Genomic DNA, 18,680 nt, shown 5'->3' with positions numbered 1-18,680 from the left:
GTTTGTTTTAAAAGTTGATCACATCGATTCCTTTGAACTGCAGTATTTTGATTTACAGACCTGTTTAACGGTACTATATTTCCAAGGTTTGCTACTGTACACTGTGCCTTAACATTTCCAATTTGCTCTCACAGAAGTACAGATGATTTGCCAAAGTTTTCTGCGGGAGCTGAGTTATTAAGCAGGTAAGGACATTGCTGCTTGTTTGATTTGAGTTTAGAATAACAGAAATGTGTTCCCATATCCACACAATTTCTTTTAGGGAAAATTTTACTTCTCACTTCAATAAAAATGCAGCAGGAAACTAAGTTACAGGCCGGTAGAAATCCTATTGGGTTAAAATTATGTTGGAAGTAGTTAATGTTCAAGAATTGAAATGCGGATGATTGTCAAAAATTGATTATTGAATTGAATTGAATTGAATGCCTTTATTGTCATTCAGACCTTGCGGTCTGAACGAAATTTCGTGCCTGCAGTCATACATACAATCATACAATAATAACAACAATAAACACAAATTAACACCACCACAGTGAGTCCTCCAAGCACCTCCTCACTGTGGTGGAGGCAAAAATCTTAGGGCTGCAGTCTCTTCCCTCCTCTTCTCCCTCTGCGCTGAGGCGATACTCCTCCGGGCGATGGTACAAACAGTCCCGCGGCTCACCGAACCCCGCAACGGGCCGGCTCAAACACCCGGGGTGGTCGAAGCTGCCGCCCTCCAGTCCAACGGACGCAGCCGCTGGCCCGCGGCTCAACCCCGGACTCAGGTCATAGCCGCCAGAACGCCGTCCCAGCCACCGGAGCACCGTTCCAGCCCCGAGCCGGATCGCCCTCACGTGAGTGCCGTTCCTCCCTCGAGCTGGGCCACTCCGACGGGAGCGCCATACCACCCTCGAGCTGGGCCACTCCGACGGGAGCGCCATACCACCCTCGAGCTGGGCCACTCCGACGGGAGTTCCGTTCCTCCCTCGGGCTGGGCCACTCCGACGGGAGTTCCGTTCCTCCCTCGGGCTGGGCCACTCCGAGGGGAGCACCGTTCCAGCCCCGAGCTGGGCCGCCCTCACGGGAGCGAGCCCAGTGCAAGTCCTGACTGGCTCTGCCTCCGGAGTCTCGAGGCCGCCAGCTCCGCCATCAGGCCTCAGCGCAGACGGAGGCAGAGAAGGGGGATACGATAAAAAAGTCGTATTCCCCCGAAGAGAGAGACAGCAAGCCCCGTTTCAACCCCCCCCCCCCCCACCCCCCCCACATAAACACAACCTAAAAAACAAAAACTAACTAGACAAAACGAAAAAAAACAACATAAAAAAAGTAAAGACAAACGGACTGCAGGCGAGCCGCAGCCGTTTACCAGCGCCGCCACTTCCGGTCATTTAGTATGGGAGTCCGGGGTTTAGTATGGGAGTCCGGGGTTATGGGGAGAAGGCAGGAGAATGGGGATGAGAGGGAAAGATAGATCAGCCGTGATTGAATGACGGAGTGGACTTGATGGGCTGAATGGCCTAATTCTGCTCCTGTAATATATGAAAAAACTTATGATTGCAAAAAAAACATCTGTTCTTGATGCTATTAGTTTATAGTCTTTGCATTGATCTGGAATGAAGTCTTTATGAAGCGTGATTTAATTTGTATCTGGACCAGTGCTTATTACAGGTTTTATTGCTGTCTCATTGCTCGAAGAGATGTTCTCCCATTCTGCCCATGTCATTGCTTTGTTTAAAATAGTGATGTAACTGAGCTATAATTACATGGGTGATGACAGTTCAGCACTGCCTTGTCTAGTATTACACCTCCAGAATGCCAATTTTGTTCTTGCCTGTTGTCACACATACTGTTTGCTAAATAGAAATTAAGAGCAGAAACGCTGGTTGATGCACATAATGGTGCCGTTTAGTTTAGTTTAGAGAAGCAGCGTCCACTGCGTCCGCGCCGACCAATGATTCCCGCCCACTAGCCCTATCCTACACATAAGGGGCAATTTACAAGTGTACCAAAGCCAATTAACCTACAAACCTGTGCATCTTTGGAGTGTGGGAGGAAACCGGAGGGAGTTCCTGGAGGAAACCCATGCGGTCATGGGGAGAAAGTACAAATTCCGTACAGACAGCACCCGTGGTCAGGATCGAACCTGGGCCCCTGGTAAAGCACCAAATCTATTGCTCCGCCTCTGTGCCACCCTCTTCTGTCAGCAAACTTCTGAACGGTCTTTCAATAAACTAGGGTACAACCCTAATTTTTCAACCTATTTCATTGGGGATAACAGACTTTCAGAACTGTTACACTGCAATGCTGAGAAATACGTTCTGTACTCTCACATCTTTCCCTTCGCTATATGATGCTATGGTGCGCGTGTTTGGCTTAATTGTATTCATGGTCTAAATTAAAATGGTTTTTAAATTAGTGGAATCAAGGGATATAGGGAGAAGGCAGGCACGGGTTATTGATTGGGGACGATCAGCCATGATCACAATGAATGGCGGTGCTGGCTCGAAGGGCCGAAGGGCCTCCTCCTGCACCTATTTTCTATGTTTTCTATGTTTCTATGTCTAATATGATTGGATAGCGCACAAACAAACGCTGTTCACTGTTCGTGACAATCATAAATCTAAACCTTTGCTCAATGAACATATATAGTACCCCACACCATCTCATTACAAAGGGGATGGTTCCTAGAAACCCCCTGTACCAGGATTATCGACGTTATGTTTATTTTCCCCCCATATAAATCATGTAAGAGTGAAGTATAACTCGATTTAATAATCTCAAATTTTATTTTGGTAGTGATTTGTGATTCAATAAGGGCAACCTGAGCTGCCATCATTCGCAGGCAAAACCATTATAAATTATGCAGATCTGCATCTTTCCTCAGATATCTATATTACTAAAACTCTTTGTTTGTGCTGGCAATGTGTCACCCTGCTCTGCTTTTTCTTATCTTCTTCCAAACGCTAGGCCACAGCCTTCCCATTTTCACATATTCTACTCACATTTTTCCCGTCGAAGTAATACACATCTTCCCGTCGCATTCCGACATATTTCCGAAGTTATTCATGATTTAAAGTTACAAAAAAATGCCAAAACCGCTTTCTCAGAGAGCGGCCAGTGATGATGTCACAATGCCTCTCACAGTGCACCAATCGCAATGGGCTCTCAAGCTGCCCAGGCCCTAGCGCTGCTCTATGACCTGGATAGGTCCTGGGGCAGGGAATGGGAGCGAGGGGAGGAGGATGAGGGAAATGAGGAGGAAGGAGATGGGCTATGGTCTCTACCCCCTCTCCCCCCTCCCCTACCCACCTACCCCCTATCCCTCTACCCCCCTCCCCCTCTACTCCCCTCCCTCGCTACGCCCTCCACCTCCCCCTCCTTCTCTACCCCCTCTCTCCCAACCCTCCGTCTCTACCACCCTTCCCTCTCTACCCCCCCCCCCCTCCCTCTCTAGGGAGTGGTAAGTATTGGGACCTATGGGTGAGTGGTGGAATATTGCGTTCGGGGACCAGTCCTTCCCTGTGATGTCGTGCCCCCCACTCCCGCGTTGGGGGACGGGACCCAACGGGTCCCACGGTCGAGTGTTTCATAAAACTCTTAAAATTAAAAAAATATCATAGCAAAGATTCAGTTTCTTGTCATGTGCACTGTGGTACAAAGGGGAAAAAAAAGCAAAGGACGATTCAGAGTACTGTAGTAATACAGTGAGTCAGGCAGCATTTCAGGAGAACATAGGTCTGAAGAAGGGTTTCGGCCCGAAACGTCGCCTATTTCCTTCGCTCCATAGATGCTGCTGCACCCGCTGAGTTCCTCCAGCAATTTTGTGTACCATAGGTAGAAGACATTTAGGGTCAAGACTTCTTCAGACTGATTGTAGGGCAAGGGTAAGAAAACTAGAAGAGAGGATGGGCATGACTATCTCAAAGTCTGAAGAGAGGAGTGCCAGAAAAAAATTCTCAATTTGCAGGTGGTGCTCAGTGGTTCAATGGTTTCTTGTCATGTGTGCCAAGGACAGTGAAAAACTTGCATACAGCTCAGCAAAGCTATCCCCGTACATAAGCACAATCCCCTGGTTAGTACAGTTTGAACAGAACAGACCACAGTCCATGTGCAAGAGGCCCCATTTTGGCACCATTTTACAGTCCCAGCCGCAGCTGGCCACAGCCACCACCTCCATTCCGGTCATCCCGTGAGCCGTCGTCCCTCTCCACGCCCGGCCCACTCCAGCTCTTGTTCCCCGCTGGGCGCCTCCCACAGCCAACCTCGAGAGCGTGGCAGGTAAGACCCCCACCCAGTTCCTCTCACCAGGCCCTTTGTCCACCACCACCATTGCCGTCTCCACCATTGCCATGTCCTACCCTCTCTGAGCATGCCGGGCCTGTGGTTTGCTTGCCGGGCAGAACCCCAGGCTGCTGCAGGGTCCCCGGCGGCCCTGTCTCCCGATGAGGCCCAGGTCACCGCCACCGGTTCGTTTACCGGCCCTCTGTCCGTCTTCCACTTCTCCAGTGCGAGCAGGGGCCGGGCAAGCCAGGCCAGCGACTGGGATACAGCCGTGGCTCGCTGGGCTGAGGCCCCAGGCTGCCCTTGGGACTATTATACATTGATAATGATTGGTTGCATGGATTAGTTATGTATTGTTTCAGTGTGAAACTACCAGGACAATTGGATGATCCTTTGTTCAGCATTTCTATTTTTCTGTGATTATCTCTAATTGTCAAAGCACTGGAGAGATTTCCTGTTCTTGGGTGTTGCTGCAAAGGTTGTGTTTGTTTTTTGTTTTTCTTTCTGTTCTTTGCCATGTCTCTGCATGTTCCTGTATTTTGAACCTCGCCCTTATTCTTCCTGTAAAATAATAAGCTGTCATGCCCCCTTCTACTTCACCTTTTGACTGGCTGTATGAATTATTTAAGATGATCACGTAGTTAAAGAGTCACAGAGCATGGAAAGGCACTTCGACCCAGTTTCCCCATGCCGATCAAGGTGTCCAATCTACACTGTTCTCGCCTGCCTGCGTTTAGCCCATATCCCTCTAAACTTGTCCGATCCATGTACCTGTCCAAATGTCTTATAAATGTCATTATAATTTCTGCCTCAATCTGGAGTATTGTGTGCATTTTTGGTCCCCTAATTTGAGGAAGGACATTCTTGCTATTGAGGGAGTGCAGCGTAGGTTTACGAGGTTAGTTCCCGGGATGGCGGGACTGTCATATGCTGAGAGATTGGAGCGGCTGGGCTTGTACACTCTGGAGTTTAGAAGGATGAAAGGATATCTTATTGAAACATATAAGATTGTTTAGGGTTTGGACACGTTAGAGGCAGGAAACATGTTCCCGATGTTGGCGGAGTCCAGAACCAGGGGCCACAGTTTAAGAATAAGGGGTAAGCCATTTAGAACAGAGATGAGGAAACACTTTTTCACACAGAGAGTTGTGAGTCTGTGGAATTCTCTGCCTCAGAGGGCGGTGGAGGCCGGTTCTCTGGATGCTTTCAAGAGAGAGCTAGATAGGGCTCTTAAAGATAGCTGAGTCGGGGGATATGGGGAGAAGGCAGGAACGGGGTACTGATTGGGGATGATCAGCCATGATCACATTGAATGGCGGTGCTGGCTTGAAGGGCCGAATGGCCTACTCCTGCACCTATTGTCTATTGTTAATCACCTCCTTTGGCAGCTCATTCCATACGCCCACCACTCTCTGCTTGGAAAAAGTTGCCCCTCAGATTCCTATTAAATCTTCCTCCTCTCATGTTAAACTTATTAGTATGGGACTTCATTTGTCACATGTACCGAGGTACAGTGAAATTCAGTTTTGTATACAGTTCAGTACAAGTATCACTATACATAAGTACTTAGATACATATTATTTAAACTCCCGGAAACAGTATGAGTGTATAGCAGCAGTACCCTGAGACCGTATTCAGTCGCCAGTTTGGCGCCATTTTCAATTCCCAGTTGTTGAAAGTGCAGGGTTCTCGGCCTGACCATGAAGGCCCGTTGTCATGGCGATGTTGCAGGGGCAAGCGTAGCCATGGTTTCCTCTGCCGCTGCTCTACCGCTGTAGGCTGCGTCTGGTCCACGTGCTCGGCCTCTTGGAGTGGCGCCTGGTCCAGCGGCCTCCAGCGGCCTTCCCTGGATACTCCCGCCTTTTGTCCTCTGGTTCTTGATTTCCCTACTCGGGGTAGGTCCACAGAGTCCTTTACCCTGCATTTCTGGATAGAAGGAATGATGTTGAATGGGTGATGTTTCGAGACGAGACCCTTCTTTAGACTAGGGTATTGCCTCCAGCGGCTTCAAGGTCGGCTGCAGGAGGCGCCCCTGGCGCACAGAGGCAGTCTGAAGAATCCGAAACCCGAACCTGAAGCACCCATTCCTTCTATCCGGAGATGGTGCCTGCCCCGCTGAGTTGCTCCAGCATTTTGTGTCTATCTTCGGTTTCAACCAGCAACTGCAGTTCCTTCCTACAACAGAGTCCTTTACCCAATCTATACCCCTCATCATGATGGTTGTATGACTCTCTGACTCTATGACTTTATGGATGCAAACAGGTTGTGTGGCTGAAACCAGGGAACTGCAGCCAGAGCTTACTCTTTGGGTTCAGCCGGGGCATCAGGAGCAAAGGAGCTGGAGAGTTTTGCAGCAAGAGCCAGGATCTGCTTTGCTTGCATATTTCCTGTGCCACTTGAACTCACCAGGTTCATTGGAAAATCTATTGTACTGTTGTGCAATGTGTTTAAAAAAATTGTGATATAGGTATTAATAGGAGTGTAACATTTTGCAAGTTTCCAAAGGTGTGCAGTGCAACATTACTAAAGACCCAACCGGGGCCAAATTAGTGGAGTTTTACTATATATTGTATTGGTATTAAACAAGGAAGATAATGGTGTCAATATATCTCAGTGGAAGTATTAGAGAGAGCGAATGTGGTCAAAATTAAAGATGTATTAGAAAAATTGGCTTCACTTGAATCAAATAAATCACTTGGACTGGTTTGGATGCATCCAAGGTTGTTTATAGCTGTCCAATTTTGTTATTTGCTCCTCATAAAATAGCTCCCGTATTTATGGAATCAGCCCAGTGATTCTGTGCACTACCTTGAAGCCAAGTCATCATTTAGAGCAAAAAAATTTGAGCTACAAGCAAGAGGCAGATGCTGGCAGAAATATAAATAAAGTGCAGGAGTAAGTTAGCAGGTCAGGCAGCATGTTTAGTTTAGAGATACGGCAGGGGGGACAAGCCCTTCGGCCCACCGAGTGTGCGCCGATCAGCGATCCAGTACATTACACTATCCTTTGCAATCTTTACCAATACCAATTAACTTACAAATGCCCGTTTTTGATGTGTGGGAAGAAAACAGAGCACCCGGGGAAAACCTACGCAGTCACGGGGAGAACGTACAATCTCCGTACAGACGGCACCCGTAGTCCGGATCGAACCTGGGTCTCTGGCCCTGTAAGGCAGCAACTCTACCGCTGCGTCACCATGTCACCTTATCTCTGGAGGACGTGGACTGGTGACGTTTGGGTCGGGACCCTTCTTCAGACTGATGGTGGGGGGGAGGGAAGTAAACTGGAAAAGGTGTGGGGGTGGGATAAAGCCTGGAAATGGAGAAATATAAAGAAAATAATCGGAATTTATTTCAGTCACTTCATCGGTCCCTTTTAATTTGGTCATTATCCATTCCGAGATGAGAAAAACATTTTTCACACAGAGAGTGGTGAATCTCTGGAATTCTCTGCCACAGAAGGTAGTTGAGGCCAGTTCATTGGCTATATTTAAGAGAGATGAGGCCCTTGTGGCTAAAGGGATCAGGGGGTATGGAGAGAAGGCAGGTACAGATACTAAGTTGGATGATCAGCCATGATCATATTGAATGGCGGTGCAGGCTCGAAGGGCCGAATGGCCTACTCCTGTTTTCTATGTTTCTTACCCATTATCCATTAGCAAATTTGCAGGTGACACAAAGCTGGGTGGCAGTGTAAATTGTGAGGAGGATGCTATCAGAATGCAGGGTGACTTGGACAGGTTGGGGGGGTGGGCAGATGCATGGCAGATGAAGTTTAATGCGGATAAATGTGAGGTTATCCACTTTGGTATCAAAAACAGGAAGACAGATTACTATCTAAATGGCATCAAGTTGGGAAAAGGGGAAGTACACCGGGATCGCCTCGGTGCAGAGGGAGAACAAAGAGGGAAGAGACAGAGACTTTAAGATTTTGCCTTCCATCACAGTGAGGAGGTTTGGTGAACTCACTGTGGTAGATGTTAAATTTGTGTTGATTGTGTGTTTTTCTCATTTTTATTATATGTATGACTGCAGGGAAACAAAATTTTGTTCAGACCGAAAGGTCTGAATGACAAATAAATTCAATTCAATTCAATTCAAATCTGGGGGTCCTTGTTCATCAGTCTATGAAAGTAAGCATGCAGGTACAGTAGGCAGTGAAGAAAGCGAATGGCATGTTGGCCTTTATAACAAGAGGAGTTGAGTATAGCAACAAAGAGGTCCTTCTGCAGTTGTACAGGGCCCTAGTGAAACCACACCTGGAGTATTGTGTGCAGTTTTGGTCCCCTAATTTGAGGAAGGACATTCTTGCTATTGAGGGAGTGCAGTGTAGGTTTACAGGTTAATTCCCGGGATGGCGGGACATTCATATGCTGAGAGAATGGAGCGGCTGGGTTTGTACACTCTGGAGTTTAGAAGGATGAGAGGGTATCTCATTTCTTTTTTTTACATTTCTTTATTTATATAGCACATTTTTAGTCAACTTGCATTGACCCCAAAGTGCTTCACATAATTACATCCACACACACAGGCAAAGGTGGGTGAAGTGTCTTGCCCAAGGACACACACAGGCAAAGGTGTGTAATTGAAACATATAAGATTGTTAAGGGTTTGGACACGCTAGAGGCAGGAAACATGTTCCCGATTTTGGGGGAGTCCAGAACCAGGGGCCACAGTTTAAGAATAAGGAGTAAGACATTTAGAACGGAGACGAGGAAACACTTTTTGTCACAGAGAGTGGTGAGTCTGTGGAATTCTCTGCCTCAGAGGGCAGTGGAGGCCGGTTCTCTGGATGCTTTCAAGAGAGAGCTAGATAGGGCTCTTAAAAATATCGGTGTCAGGGGATATGGGGAGAAGGCAGGAACGGGGTACTGATTGGGGATGATCAGCCACGATTACATTAAATGGCGGTGCTGGCTCGAAGGTGCCGAATGGCCTACTCCTGCACCTATTGTCTATAAATATTGTTTAAGGATACACTATTGCTTATCTTGTTTGTGTTTAGTGCATCCACGATTTCATGGAGGGCATATTTTGCTGTATGATTTGCAGGACATGTGGGCTAAATTTGCAATGATGCGAGGTTTAAATGATGGAACAAAGTGGATTATTAGCAGCCATTTAGTTTATGGCAATGTATTTTCTTTTGTCCAAAGAACAGATCGCTCGCAGTGTTTCAGGAGTAGGAGAAAATAGGTCAAATGGGTAATAACCCGAAAATAAACGAAGTGGTTCATGTTGAAAGTAATACGATAGATAAAGGAGGTTCTGTAAATGAACTGTGAAATTGAACCCATCTGCAGTCTTTGGACAGTTCTACTTTCTATGCTGTTTTCGGCAGATTGCTTTTTAAGTTGATTAAGTTGGTTTTAAAGCTGTTCATAAGTTCTAGCAGCAGAATTAGGCCATTCGACCCTTCAAGTCTACTCTGCCATTCAATCGTGGCTGATCTATCTTTCCCTCTCAATCCCATTCACCTGCCTTTTGCCCTGACACCCGTACTAATCAAGAATCTGTCTATCTCAGCATGAAAAATATCCATTGACTTTAGTTTAGAGATACAGAAATCGTGGAAACAGCCCCTTCCGCCCACCGAGTTCACACCGACCAGCGATCCCCGCACACTAAAGGGCCTGTCCCACTTGGCCATCATTTGTGCGCCATTTACGCGACCTCCAAAAATGTGGTCGTCGCGTTGTGACGCATGGGTAGCGTGTGGGTAGCGTGCTGCACGAAATCCTCGTGTGCCACCTGCGTGACGTATCACGTACGCACGCTGACGCATAGGGTACGCATGCCGGCGTCCCGACATCTCACGTGTATCGCATGGTGACGCATGGTTATGTCACCGTGCGTAACCATGCATCGCCTCACGCAGCAGGGTATTCTAATGACGTAGCGCGCACCAGACGGCACGATGATGTGTGATTTGCGCGCGACGGAACGTGTCGACCTATTTTACATATGACGCATAAAAGAGGTGCAAATGACGGCCAAGTAGGACAGGCCCTTAACACTAGCCTGCACACACTAGGGACAATTTTTTATTATTCCTAGCCAATTAACCTACAAACCTGTATGTCTTTGTAGTGTGGGAGGAAACCTGAGATCCCTGAACAAAACTTAAGCAGGTCACGTACAAACTCTGTACAGATAAGCACCCATAGTCGGAAACGAACCAGTCCCTGGCGCTGTGAGGCAGCAACTCTACCGCTGTGCCACCGTGCCTCCAGAGCCGTCTGTGGCAATGATTCACAACGATTTCCACAGATTCACCACCCTGTTACACACGCATAGTGCTGAAACTGCGAGTGACCCATTGCGATTCTAATCAAACCTTGCATATAACTGAGGATTCTGTATATTGCTACGAGTTGACATTTTAAAAACAAAATTGGCACACTTAGTCGGTCATCAAAATCCATTCTTTTTTTTTCTGTGTTAGAAACAGAAAAAATAGGTGCAGGTGTAGGCTATTTGGCCCTTCGAGCCAGCACTGCTATTCAATATGATCATGGCTGAACATCTAAAATCAGTACCCCGTTCCAGCTTTTCCACCATATCCCTTGATTCCCTTAGCCCTAAGAGCTAAATCTAACTCTTCCTTGAAAGAGACATGTTTTGTTGTCAAGATAAAAGTCGAGGTGACGTCAAATCTCTCATGACTTGTGTAGGGAGGGATTGCTTAAAAGGTTTAAACCAAAGATAGACACAAAAAGCTGGAGTAACTTAGCTTTATCACTAGAAATGCTGTCTGTCCCGCTGAGTTACTCCAGCTTTTTTCAGTTTAAACCAGCATCTGCAGTTCCTTCCTACACATTCCCTCTAAACCTTTCCTATCTGTGAACCTGTCCAAATATATTTTAAATGTTGTTATATCAAATGGAATGACCAGACAAAGTTGGTGTTTGAAGTAACGGGCGATTTATTAAAACTGGAGCTCAGCAGGAGACCAGTCAAAGCTGATCTCTTGAGCTTGACTTTGGTGCAGCTTTTACATTCTCAGCTGACAAGATTACACAGAAAATTGATTAATGGTAAAACTAGATGTTGATTACAGAATGGAGGTTCAGAAATATTTAATTAGGTAACTAGGGCTTGATTACAGAATAAAATGATTATCCACAAGTCTAAGAAAGAACTGCAGATGCTGGAAAAATCAAAGGTAGACAAAAATGCTGGAGAAACTCAGCGGGTGAGGCAGCATCTATGGAGCGATAGAATAGGCAATGTTTCGGGCCGAGACCCTTCTTCAGATTGATGTGGGTGGTGGGGGGGTGGGGGGGGGGGGCAGGAAGAAGAAAGGAAGAGGCGGAGACAGTAGGCTGTGGGAGAGCTGGGAAGGGGAGGGGAAGGAAGGAGAAAGCAAGGACTATCTGAAATTGGAGAAGTCAATGTCCATACCACTGGGGTGTAAACTACCCAAGCGAAATATGAGGTGCTGCTCTTCCAATTTGCGGTGGACCTCCCTCTGGCCATGGAGGAGGCCCCGTACAGAAAATTCGGATTCATAATGGAAGGGGGAGTTGAAATACTGAGCCACCGGGAGATCAGGTTGGTTAATGCAAACCGAGCGGAGGTGTTGGGCTTGGTCTCACCGATGTAGAGCATGGTCTCACTGATGTAGAGCAGTTGACACCTAGAGCAGCGCACTGTTAGGCAGCAAATCTACCTCTGCGCCACCGTGCCGCATAAATAGTCACATAAAGAGTGATGCTGTGCAGGGATTTCTAGATATGATCTTCCCTTCATATCATGGATTTCTTTATAACTGATTTTGGTTATACATTGGGAGCTTCCCTACAGTAATCAGACACCACTGTCTCTTTCAGAACACAGGCTGCTAGTTACACTGCGGGAGATCATTGAAATTGACAAGTAATTACTTCGAACGACACTTGTGTAATGATACTCTATTAAACAATGGAACAAACATCCTTTAATAATTTTGGCTTCCAGTCAGAAAAATACATTTTCAGCTGTTAAATCGAACTTTGTATTTGAAAACAACTCATCTCATGGAGTGACTGCTAGGAGCTTGGAGCAAATCCCTTACCTGGTACTAGTGGACAATTATCAGTAATGCACACCATTCAAGAAAGAGCTAGATAGGGCTCTTAAAGATCGGAGTCAGGAGATATGGGGCGAAGACAGGAACGGGGTACTGATTGGGGATGATCAGCCATGATCCCATTGAATGGCGGTGCTGGCTTGAAGGGCGGAATGGCCTACTTCTGCACCTATTGTCTATTGTCTATTGATCGTGCTAGTGTATGAGGATTGCTCGGTGGGCATTTCCACGCTGTACCTCTAAACATAACTAAATTTAGAGACATGGATGACAATGACAGCAAACGACCAGTTGATCAAAGTTCAAATGATTTAGGCAAGTCTTACATTATTTATCTTTTTTTCCCAAAGGTATGAGAACTCCTGGGCAGCCCTTCACAAACGAGCCGAAGACTGTGCTAAAACCGGAGAGGTATGATATCCAAGTCGATTCAGAAATATTCATTAAAGGTGCTCCCACCACCTGCTCAATGAGGAGATGCATTTCCCCATTTGTTGACTATCTCATGAATAATAGTTTTGGGATCCAACATTTTTGATGTCTATAAGAGCTTTTCCATTAGTACTCTTCTATCCATGATACATCATAATTTCATGTCATAGGAGCAGAGTTAGGCCATTCGGCCCATCTTGTCTCCTCTGCCATTCCATCATAGCTGATCTGTCTTTCCCTCTCAACCCCATTCTCCTGCCTTCTCCCCACATTGACACCCTTACCAATCAAGTATCTGTCTCTCTCCACTGTAAAAATACCCAATGGCTTGGCCTCCACGGCTGTCTGGAGCAATGAATTCCACCACATGAATTTCACCACTCCTTGACCCAAGAAATTCCTCCTCCTCTTCTTTTGGAAGGTACGATGTTTTATTCTGAGGCTGTGTCTTCTGGTTCTAGACGCTCTCATTAGTGGAAACATCCTCTCCGCATCCTGTAATCTCAGATCTGCGTAGCAATATACTTGTCACTACTGCCGCACTGAGAAACCTACTAAGAAAACTCATTTTGCAAGCAAACTACCAATTGCGATTATTTTTATTTTTTCAATTTTTATTTTTGCTGCACCTTTTAGAATAAATAATTGTCATAGTGTTGCACGACATGAAAGCCATTGGATTTATGCCGATCTATGATAATCACACTTGGCTGCATTCATTCCAAATGCCTCTCTGTTGTGTGCAAGCAAGGAACTGCAGATTTCGGTTTGACACAGCGCTGGCGTACTCTAGCAGGTCAGACAGCACCTGTGGAGAACAACGATAAGTGACATTCATCAACCTGATGAATCCCCCACATCAGTCTGAAGAAGGGTCTCGACCCGAAAGGTCACCCATTACTTCGCTCCATGGATGCTGCCTCACACGCTGAGTTTCCCCAGCTTTTTGTCTACTTTCATCAATCTGAGGAAAGGACCCGACCTGAAACGGCACCTATATATGTCTCCAGATATGCTGCCTGAGCTGCTGTTCCCCTTCTATGTCTTGTTCAATGTTATCTTTCCAGATGCCTTTTAAATATGACTGTTCTTGCCTCCTCCACCTCCTCTCGCAGCTCATTCCAGACATCAGCTACTATTTCTGTGGAAAAATTTACCCCTCAGATCGGTTTTAAACCTCTGAACCTTCTGAATTTTGTAGTCGGCAGGGCAGTACTCTGCATATCGCCAACTTGGACAATTTTACATTTTTATCAAGCCAATTAATCAAGCCAATTAACCTACAAACCTGCACGTCTTTGGAGTGTGGGAGGAAACTGAAGATCTCAGAGAAAACCCACGGGGAGAACGTACAAACTCCATACAAACAGCACCCGTAGTGGGGATCGAACCCGGGTCTCTGGCGCTGCATTTTGCTGTAAGGCAGCAACTCTACCGCTGTGCCACCGTGATCGGCCCCTAAACCATTTCCCTCTCACCTTAATCCTATATCCTCTAGTCAGATACATAGACAATAGGTGCAGGAGTTGGACATTCGGCCCTTAAAGCCAGCACCGCCATTCACTGTGATCATAGCTGATCATCCACAATGAGTACCCCGTTCCTGCCATCTCCCCATACACCTTGATTCCGTTAGCCCTAAGAGCTTTATCTAACTCTCTTTTGATTACATCCAGTGAATCGGCCTTCACTGCCTTCTGAGGCAGAGAATTCCACAAATTCACAACTCCCTGTGTGAAAAAGTTAGTCATAGAGTGATACAGTGTGAAAACAGGCCTTTCGGCCCAACTTGCCTACACCGGCCAACATGTCCCAGCTACACTAGTCCCACCTGCCTGCGCTTGTGCCGTATCCGTCCAAACCTGTCCTATCCATGTACCTGTCTAGCTGCTTCTTAAATGTTGGGATAGTCCCTGCCGCAACTACCTCCTCTGGCAGCTTGTTCCATACACCCACCACCCTTTGTGTGAAAAAGTTACCCCTCAGATTCCTATTAAATCTTTTCACCTTCACATTAAACCTGTGTCCTCTGGTTTTAGGACATAGAGTATCAGGGAATTACTGTAGCTTTCTATCCTATCTATGCCTTTCATAATCTCCATCATGTCACCTCTCGGCCTCCTTTGCTGCAAAGAAAACAGACCCAGTCTATCCAGCTCAAGAGCTCAAGCATTTCAATTCAGACAAAATCCTTCTGAATCTTTTCTGCACCCTCTCTAAATTAGGTAGTATGGCAATCAGAACTGCACACAATGCTTCAAATGTGACCAAGCCAGTTGTTTTTTACAACTGCAACATGACGTCCCGACTATTGTATTCAATGAAGACAGACGCAATGAAGTTACTCAGCGGGTCACGCAGCATCTCTGGAGAAAAGGAATGGATGACATTTAGGGTCCAGACCCTTCATTGCCTCGGTCGATGAAGGCCAGACATTTGCCGCTTTCACCTGTGGCACCGGCAAAAGCTACCTGTTTACCTGTGGCGTTTTCAAAGAACAATCGACCCAGAGAGTGGCAACATTTTGCATGCAGCTCCTCTTAAAAGCAGTCTTCCATTATCATTTTTCCTTGTTATTTGCCTCATCCAAAGCTGAGAAAGCATTAGATCCAATGCTGAAAGTCTGACAATCACCGTTAAATCAAAGATAGACACAAAAAGCTGGAGTAACTCAGCGGGTCAGACAGCATCTCTGGAGAAAAGGAATAGGTGACGTTTCGGGTCAAGACCCTTTTTCAGACTGAGAGTCAGGGGAAAGGGAAACGGTGATGTAGAGAGATATGGAACAAATGAATGAAAGATATGTAAATATGTAACGATGATAAAGGAAACAGGTCATTATTAGCTGTGTAGACAAAAGTGCTGGAGAAACTCAGCGGGTGCAGCAGCATCTATGGAGCGAAGGAAACCCTTCCTCAGACTGATGTAGGGTGGGGAGAAGAAAGGGAAGAGGAGGAGCCCGAGGGCTGAGGGAGAGCTGAGAAGGGGAGGAGACAGCAAGGGCTACCGGAAATTGGAGAATTCAATGTTTATGCCGCTAGGGTGCAGACTGCCCAAGCGGAATATGAGGTGCTGCTCCTACAATTTCCGGTGGTGCTCACTCTGGCCATGGAGGAGACCCAGGACAGAGAGGTCGGATTCGGAATGGGAGGGGGAGTTGATGTGCTGAGCCACCGGGAGATCAGGTTGGTTAATGCGGATCGAGCGGATGCAATAGATGAGGTTGGAGGAGATGCAGGTGAACGACTGCTTGGGTCCTTGAATGGAGTCGACGGGGGTAGCTGTGTGCTAGGTGAGAACGAGTATAGACAATGAGACTCAACAAGACGACTTTCAAGCTGGTGTGACTTGGGTGGGGGAGGGATGGAGAGCGAGGGAATGCAAGGGTTACTTGAAGTCAGAGAAATCAATATTCATACCACTGGGTTACAAGCTGCCCAAACAAAATATGAGGTGCTCCAGCTTTTTGTGTCTACCTTCGGTTTATACCAGGGTCTGCAGTTCCTTCTTACACATGGAAGCCTGGGAGTTGGGGGGGAGATCCAGTTGCATTCTTGATTAATACGGGTGTCAGAGGATTAGGAGGGAGAGATAGATCAGCCACGATTGAATGGCAGAGTTGACTTCATGGGTCGAATGGCCTAATACTACTCTATTCCTTTTCCTTATGACCTTATGCAGCTGCTTTGTCTTCCCCCTCCCCTTCCCAGCCTACATCTACTTAACTTGAAATCTAAGTTGGAAGAGCTCAGAGCAAGACTGCAGTTTCAATAGGAAAGCAGAGACTGGTGTGTTCTTTCTTTTCCTGAAACTTCACTTCAGTTTAGTTTATTGTCACGTCTACCGAGGTACAGTGACAAGCTTTTGTTGCATGCTAACGTTTAGTGCAAGGCAAAGCCAAGTCCGATCAAACATAGTCCGACGGTCACCAAAGAGGTAGATAGTAGTTCAGGACTGCTCATTGTTGTGGTAGGATGATTCAATTGCCTGATAACAGCTGGGAAGAAACTGTCTCTGAATCTGGAGGTGTGCGTTTTCACACTTCTATACATTTTGCCCGGGAAAAGAGGGAGTGGCCAGGATGCGACTCGTCCTTGATTATGCTGCTGGCCTTGCTGAGGTATAAATGTAGTCAATGGCAGGGAGGTTGGTTGGTGTGATAATAGACAATAGGTGCAGGAGTATGCCATTTGGCTGTTCGAGCCAGCACCGCCATTCAATGTGATCATGGCTGATCATCCCGAATCAGTACCCCATTCCTGCCTTCTCCCCATATCCCTTGACTCCTCTATCTTTAAGAGCTCTGTCTAGTTCTCTCTTGAAAGCATCCAGAGAACCAGCATCTCTGGAGTACATAAATAGGTGTTGTTTTGGGTCAGGACCTTTCTTAAGAGATTTAATAGGAACCGTCTTTAGTCTGAGTAAGGGTCCTGACCTGTAATATCACCTATTCACGTTCCCCAGAGATGCTGCCTGACCTGCTGAGTTACTCCACAATGTAGACACAAAGTGCTGGACTAACTCAGCGGTTCAAGCAGCATCTCTGGAGAAAACAGGATGGGTGACGTTTAGGGTCGGGTTGGGAAGAAGGGTCCCAACCCGAAACATCACTCATCCTTTTTTCTCCAGAGATGCTGCCTGACCCGCTGAATTACTCTAGAACTTTGTGTCTGTCTTTAGTATAAACCAGCATCTGCTGTTCTTTGTTTCTAGTCCAGCACTTTGTGTCGTTTTTAAAGAAAAAGGACTGCCAAGAGAAGAGGTGAAGGTTGACGTGTGACTTGAGGTTCTGGATTGACTAGGAAGGCAATGCCGGGTAGTGAATGTTTTTACCCGCCATGAACAATAAAGTAGCCAGCGAACTGGAAATGGCAGCAGTCATTTCTCTTCTGATTCTCGGAAGTCCCTGGAGAATGCAGCCAGCATACCACTCCATCTCGCGCTTAAGCTGACAGTGCAGAAACACTCATACGCTCTGCCCTTCACCACTGAGAACATCCTTTTATTGACACAGGCAGGAAAGACACTGCTGTGATACCGATTGAACATTCAAACTGAAGCAGGAAAGGGAACTGCCTTCGTTTAGGTTTGTTTTGGTTTAGTTTAGAGATACAGTGCGGAAACAGGCCCTTTGGCCCGCCGAGTTTGCACCAACTAGGGATTAGCACTACCCTTGGGACAATTTTGCATTTACACCAAGCCGATTAACCTACAAACCTATACGTCTTTGGAGTGTGGAAGGAAACTGAAGCACCCGGAGAAAACCCATGCAGGTCACGGGGAGAACGTACAAGCTCCGTTCAGACAGCGCCCGTAGTCAGGGTCGAAACAAGGTCTGTGGTTGCTGTAAGGCAGTAACTCTCCCGCTGCACCACTGTGTTGTTGACCCCTTCTGTTGTAGGATTTCAAATCTTGCAACTGCATATGGAAGGAAGTTAATAGCCCCACGTCCAAGGCATAACATGCATGTCATGAGATAGACACAAAGTGTCTGGAGTAACAAAGATAGACACAATGTGCTGGAGTACTTCAGCCAGCCAGGCAGCATCTCTCGGGAAAATCGGTAGGTGACATTTTGGTTGGGGCCCTTCTTCAGACTCTGAAGAAGAGTCTAAAGCAGGGTCCCAACCCAAACTATCACCTATCATTATTTCTCCAGAAATGCTGCTTGATCTGCTGAAGTACTCCAGCACATTGTTTCTTTCTGTGGTATAAACCAGCATCAGCAGTTCCTTCTTGTCACATGCATGCCACAAAGTATATTGATAGAGGTAATGATCTCATTCTTGATCTCCAAGGAAGCAGCAGTGTTGGAATGATATCATTCTGTCAAAACATCTCATGGGAAATATGGTGTAGACCTCAACTTGAGATTGAGGAAAATGTTCGTTTGACTGCGATTAGTTTAGTTTAGT

General features: G+C 46.6%; 1 protein-coding gene across 1 annotated transcript in view; it reads left to right on the top strand.

The window, feature by feature from the left end:
- The window catches only part of dtnbp1 (dystrobrevin binding protein 1), a 158,006-nt gene that overhangs the window by 9,769 nt on the left and 129,557 nt on the right, over positions 1-18,680 (top strand). Inside the window, exons 3-4 of the mRNA XM_033014256.1 lie at positions 135-185; positions 12,684-12,744. Coding sequence (XP_032870147.1) covers positions 135-185; positions 12,684-12,744 — 112 coding nt within the window. The remainder of the gene's footprint in view (positions 1-134; positions 186-12,683; positions 12,745-18,680) is intronic.

This window comes from Amblyraja radiata, chromosome 2 (genome assembly GCF_010909765.2).
Source record: "Amblyraja radiata isolate CabotCenter1 chromosome 2, sAmbRad1.1.pri, whole genome shotgun sequence".
In the NCBI taxonomy this organism is placed as follows: Eukaryota; Metazoa; Chordata; class Chondrichthyes; order Rajiformes; family Rajidae; genus Amblyraja; species Amblyraja radiata.
The sequence above is the reverse complement of the archived record's forward strand: the minus strand, read 5'-3'. Positions and strand labels throughout refer to the sequence as shown.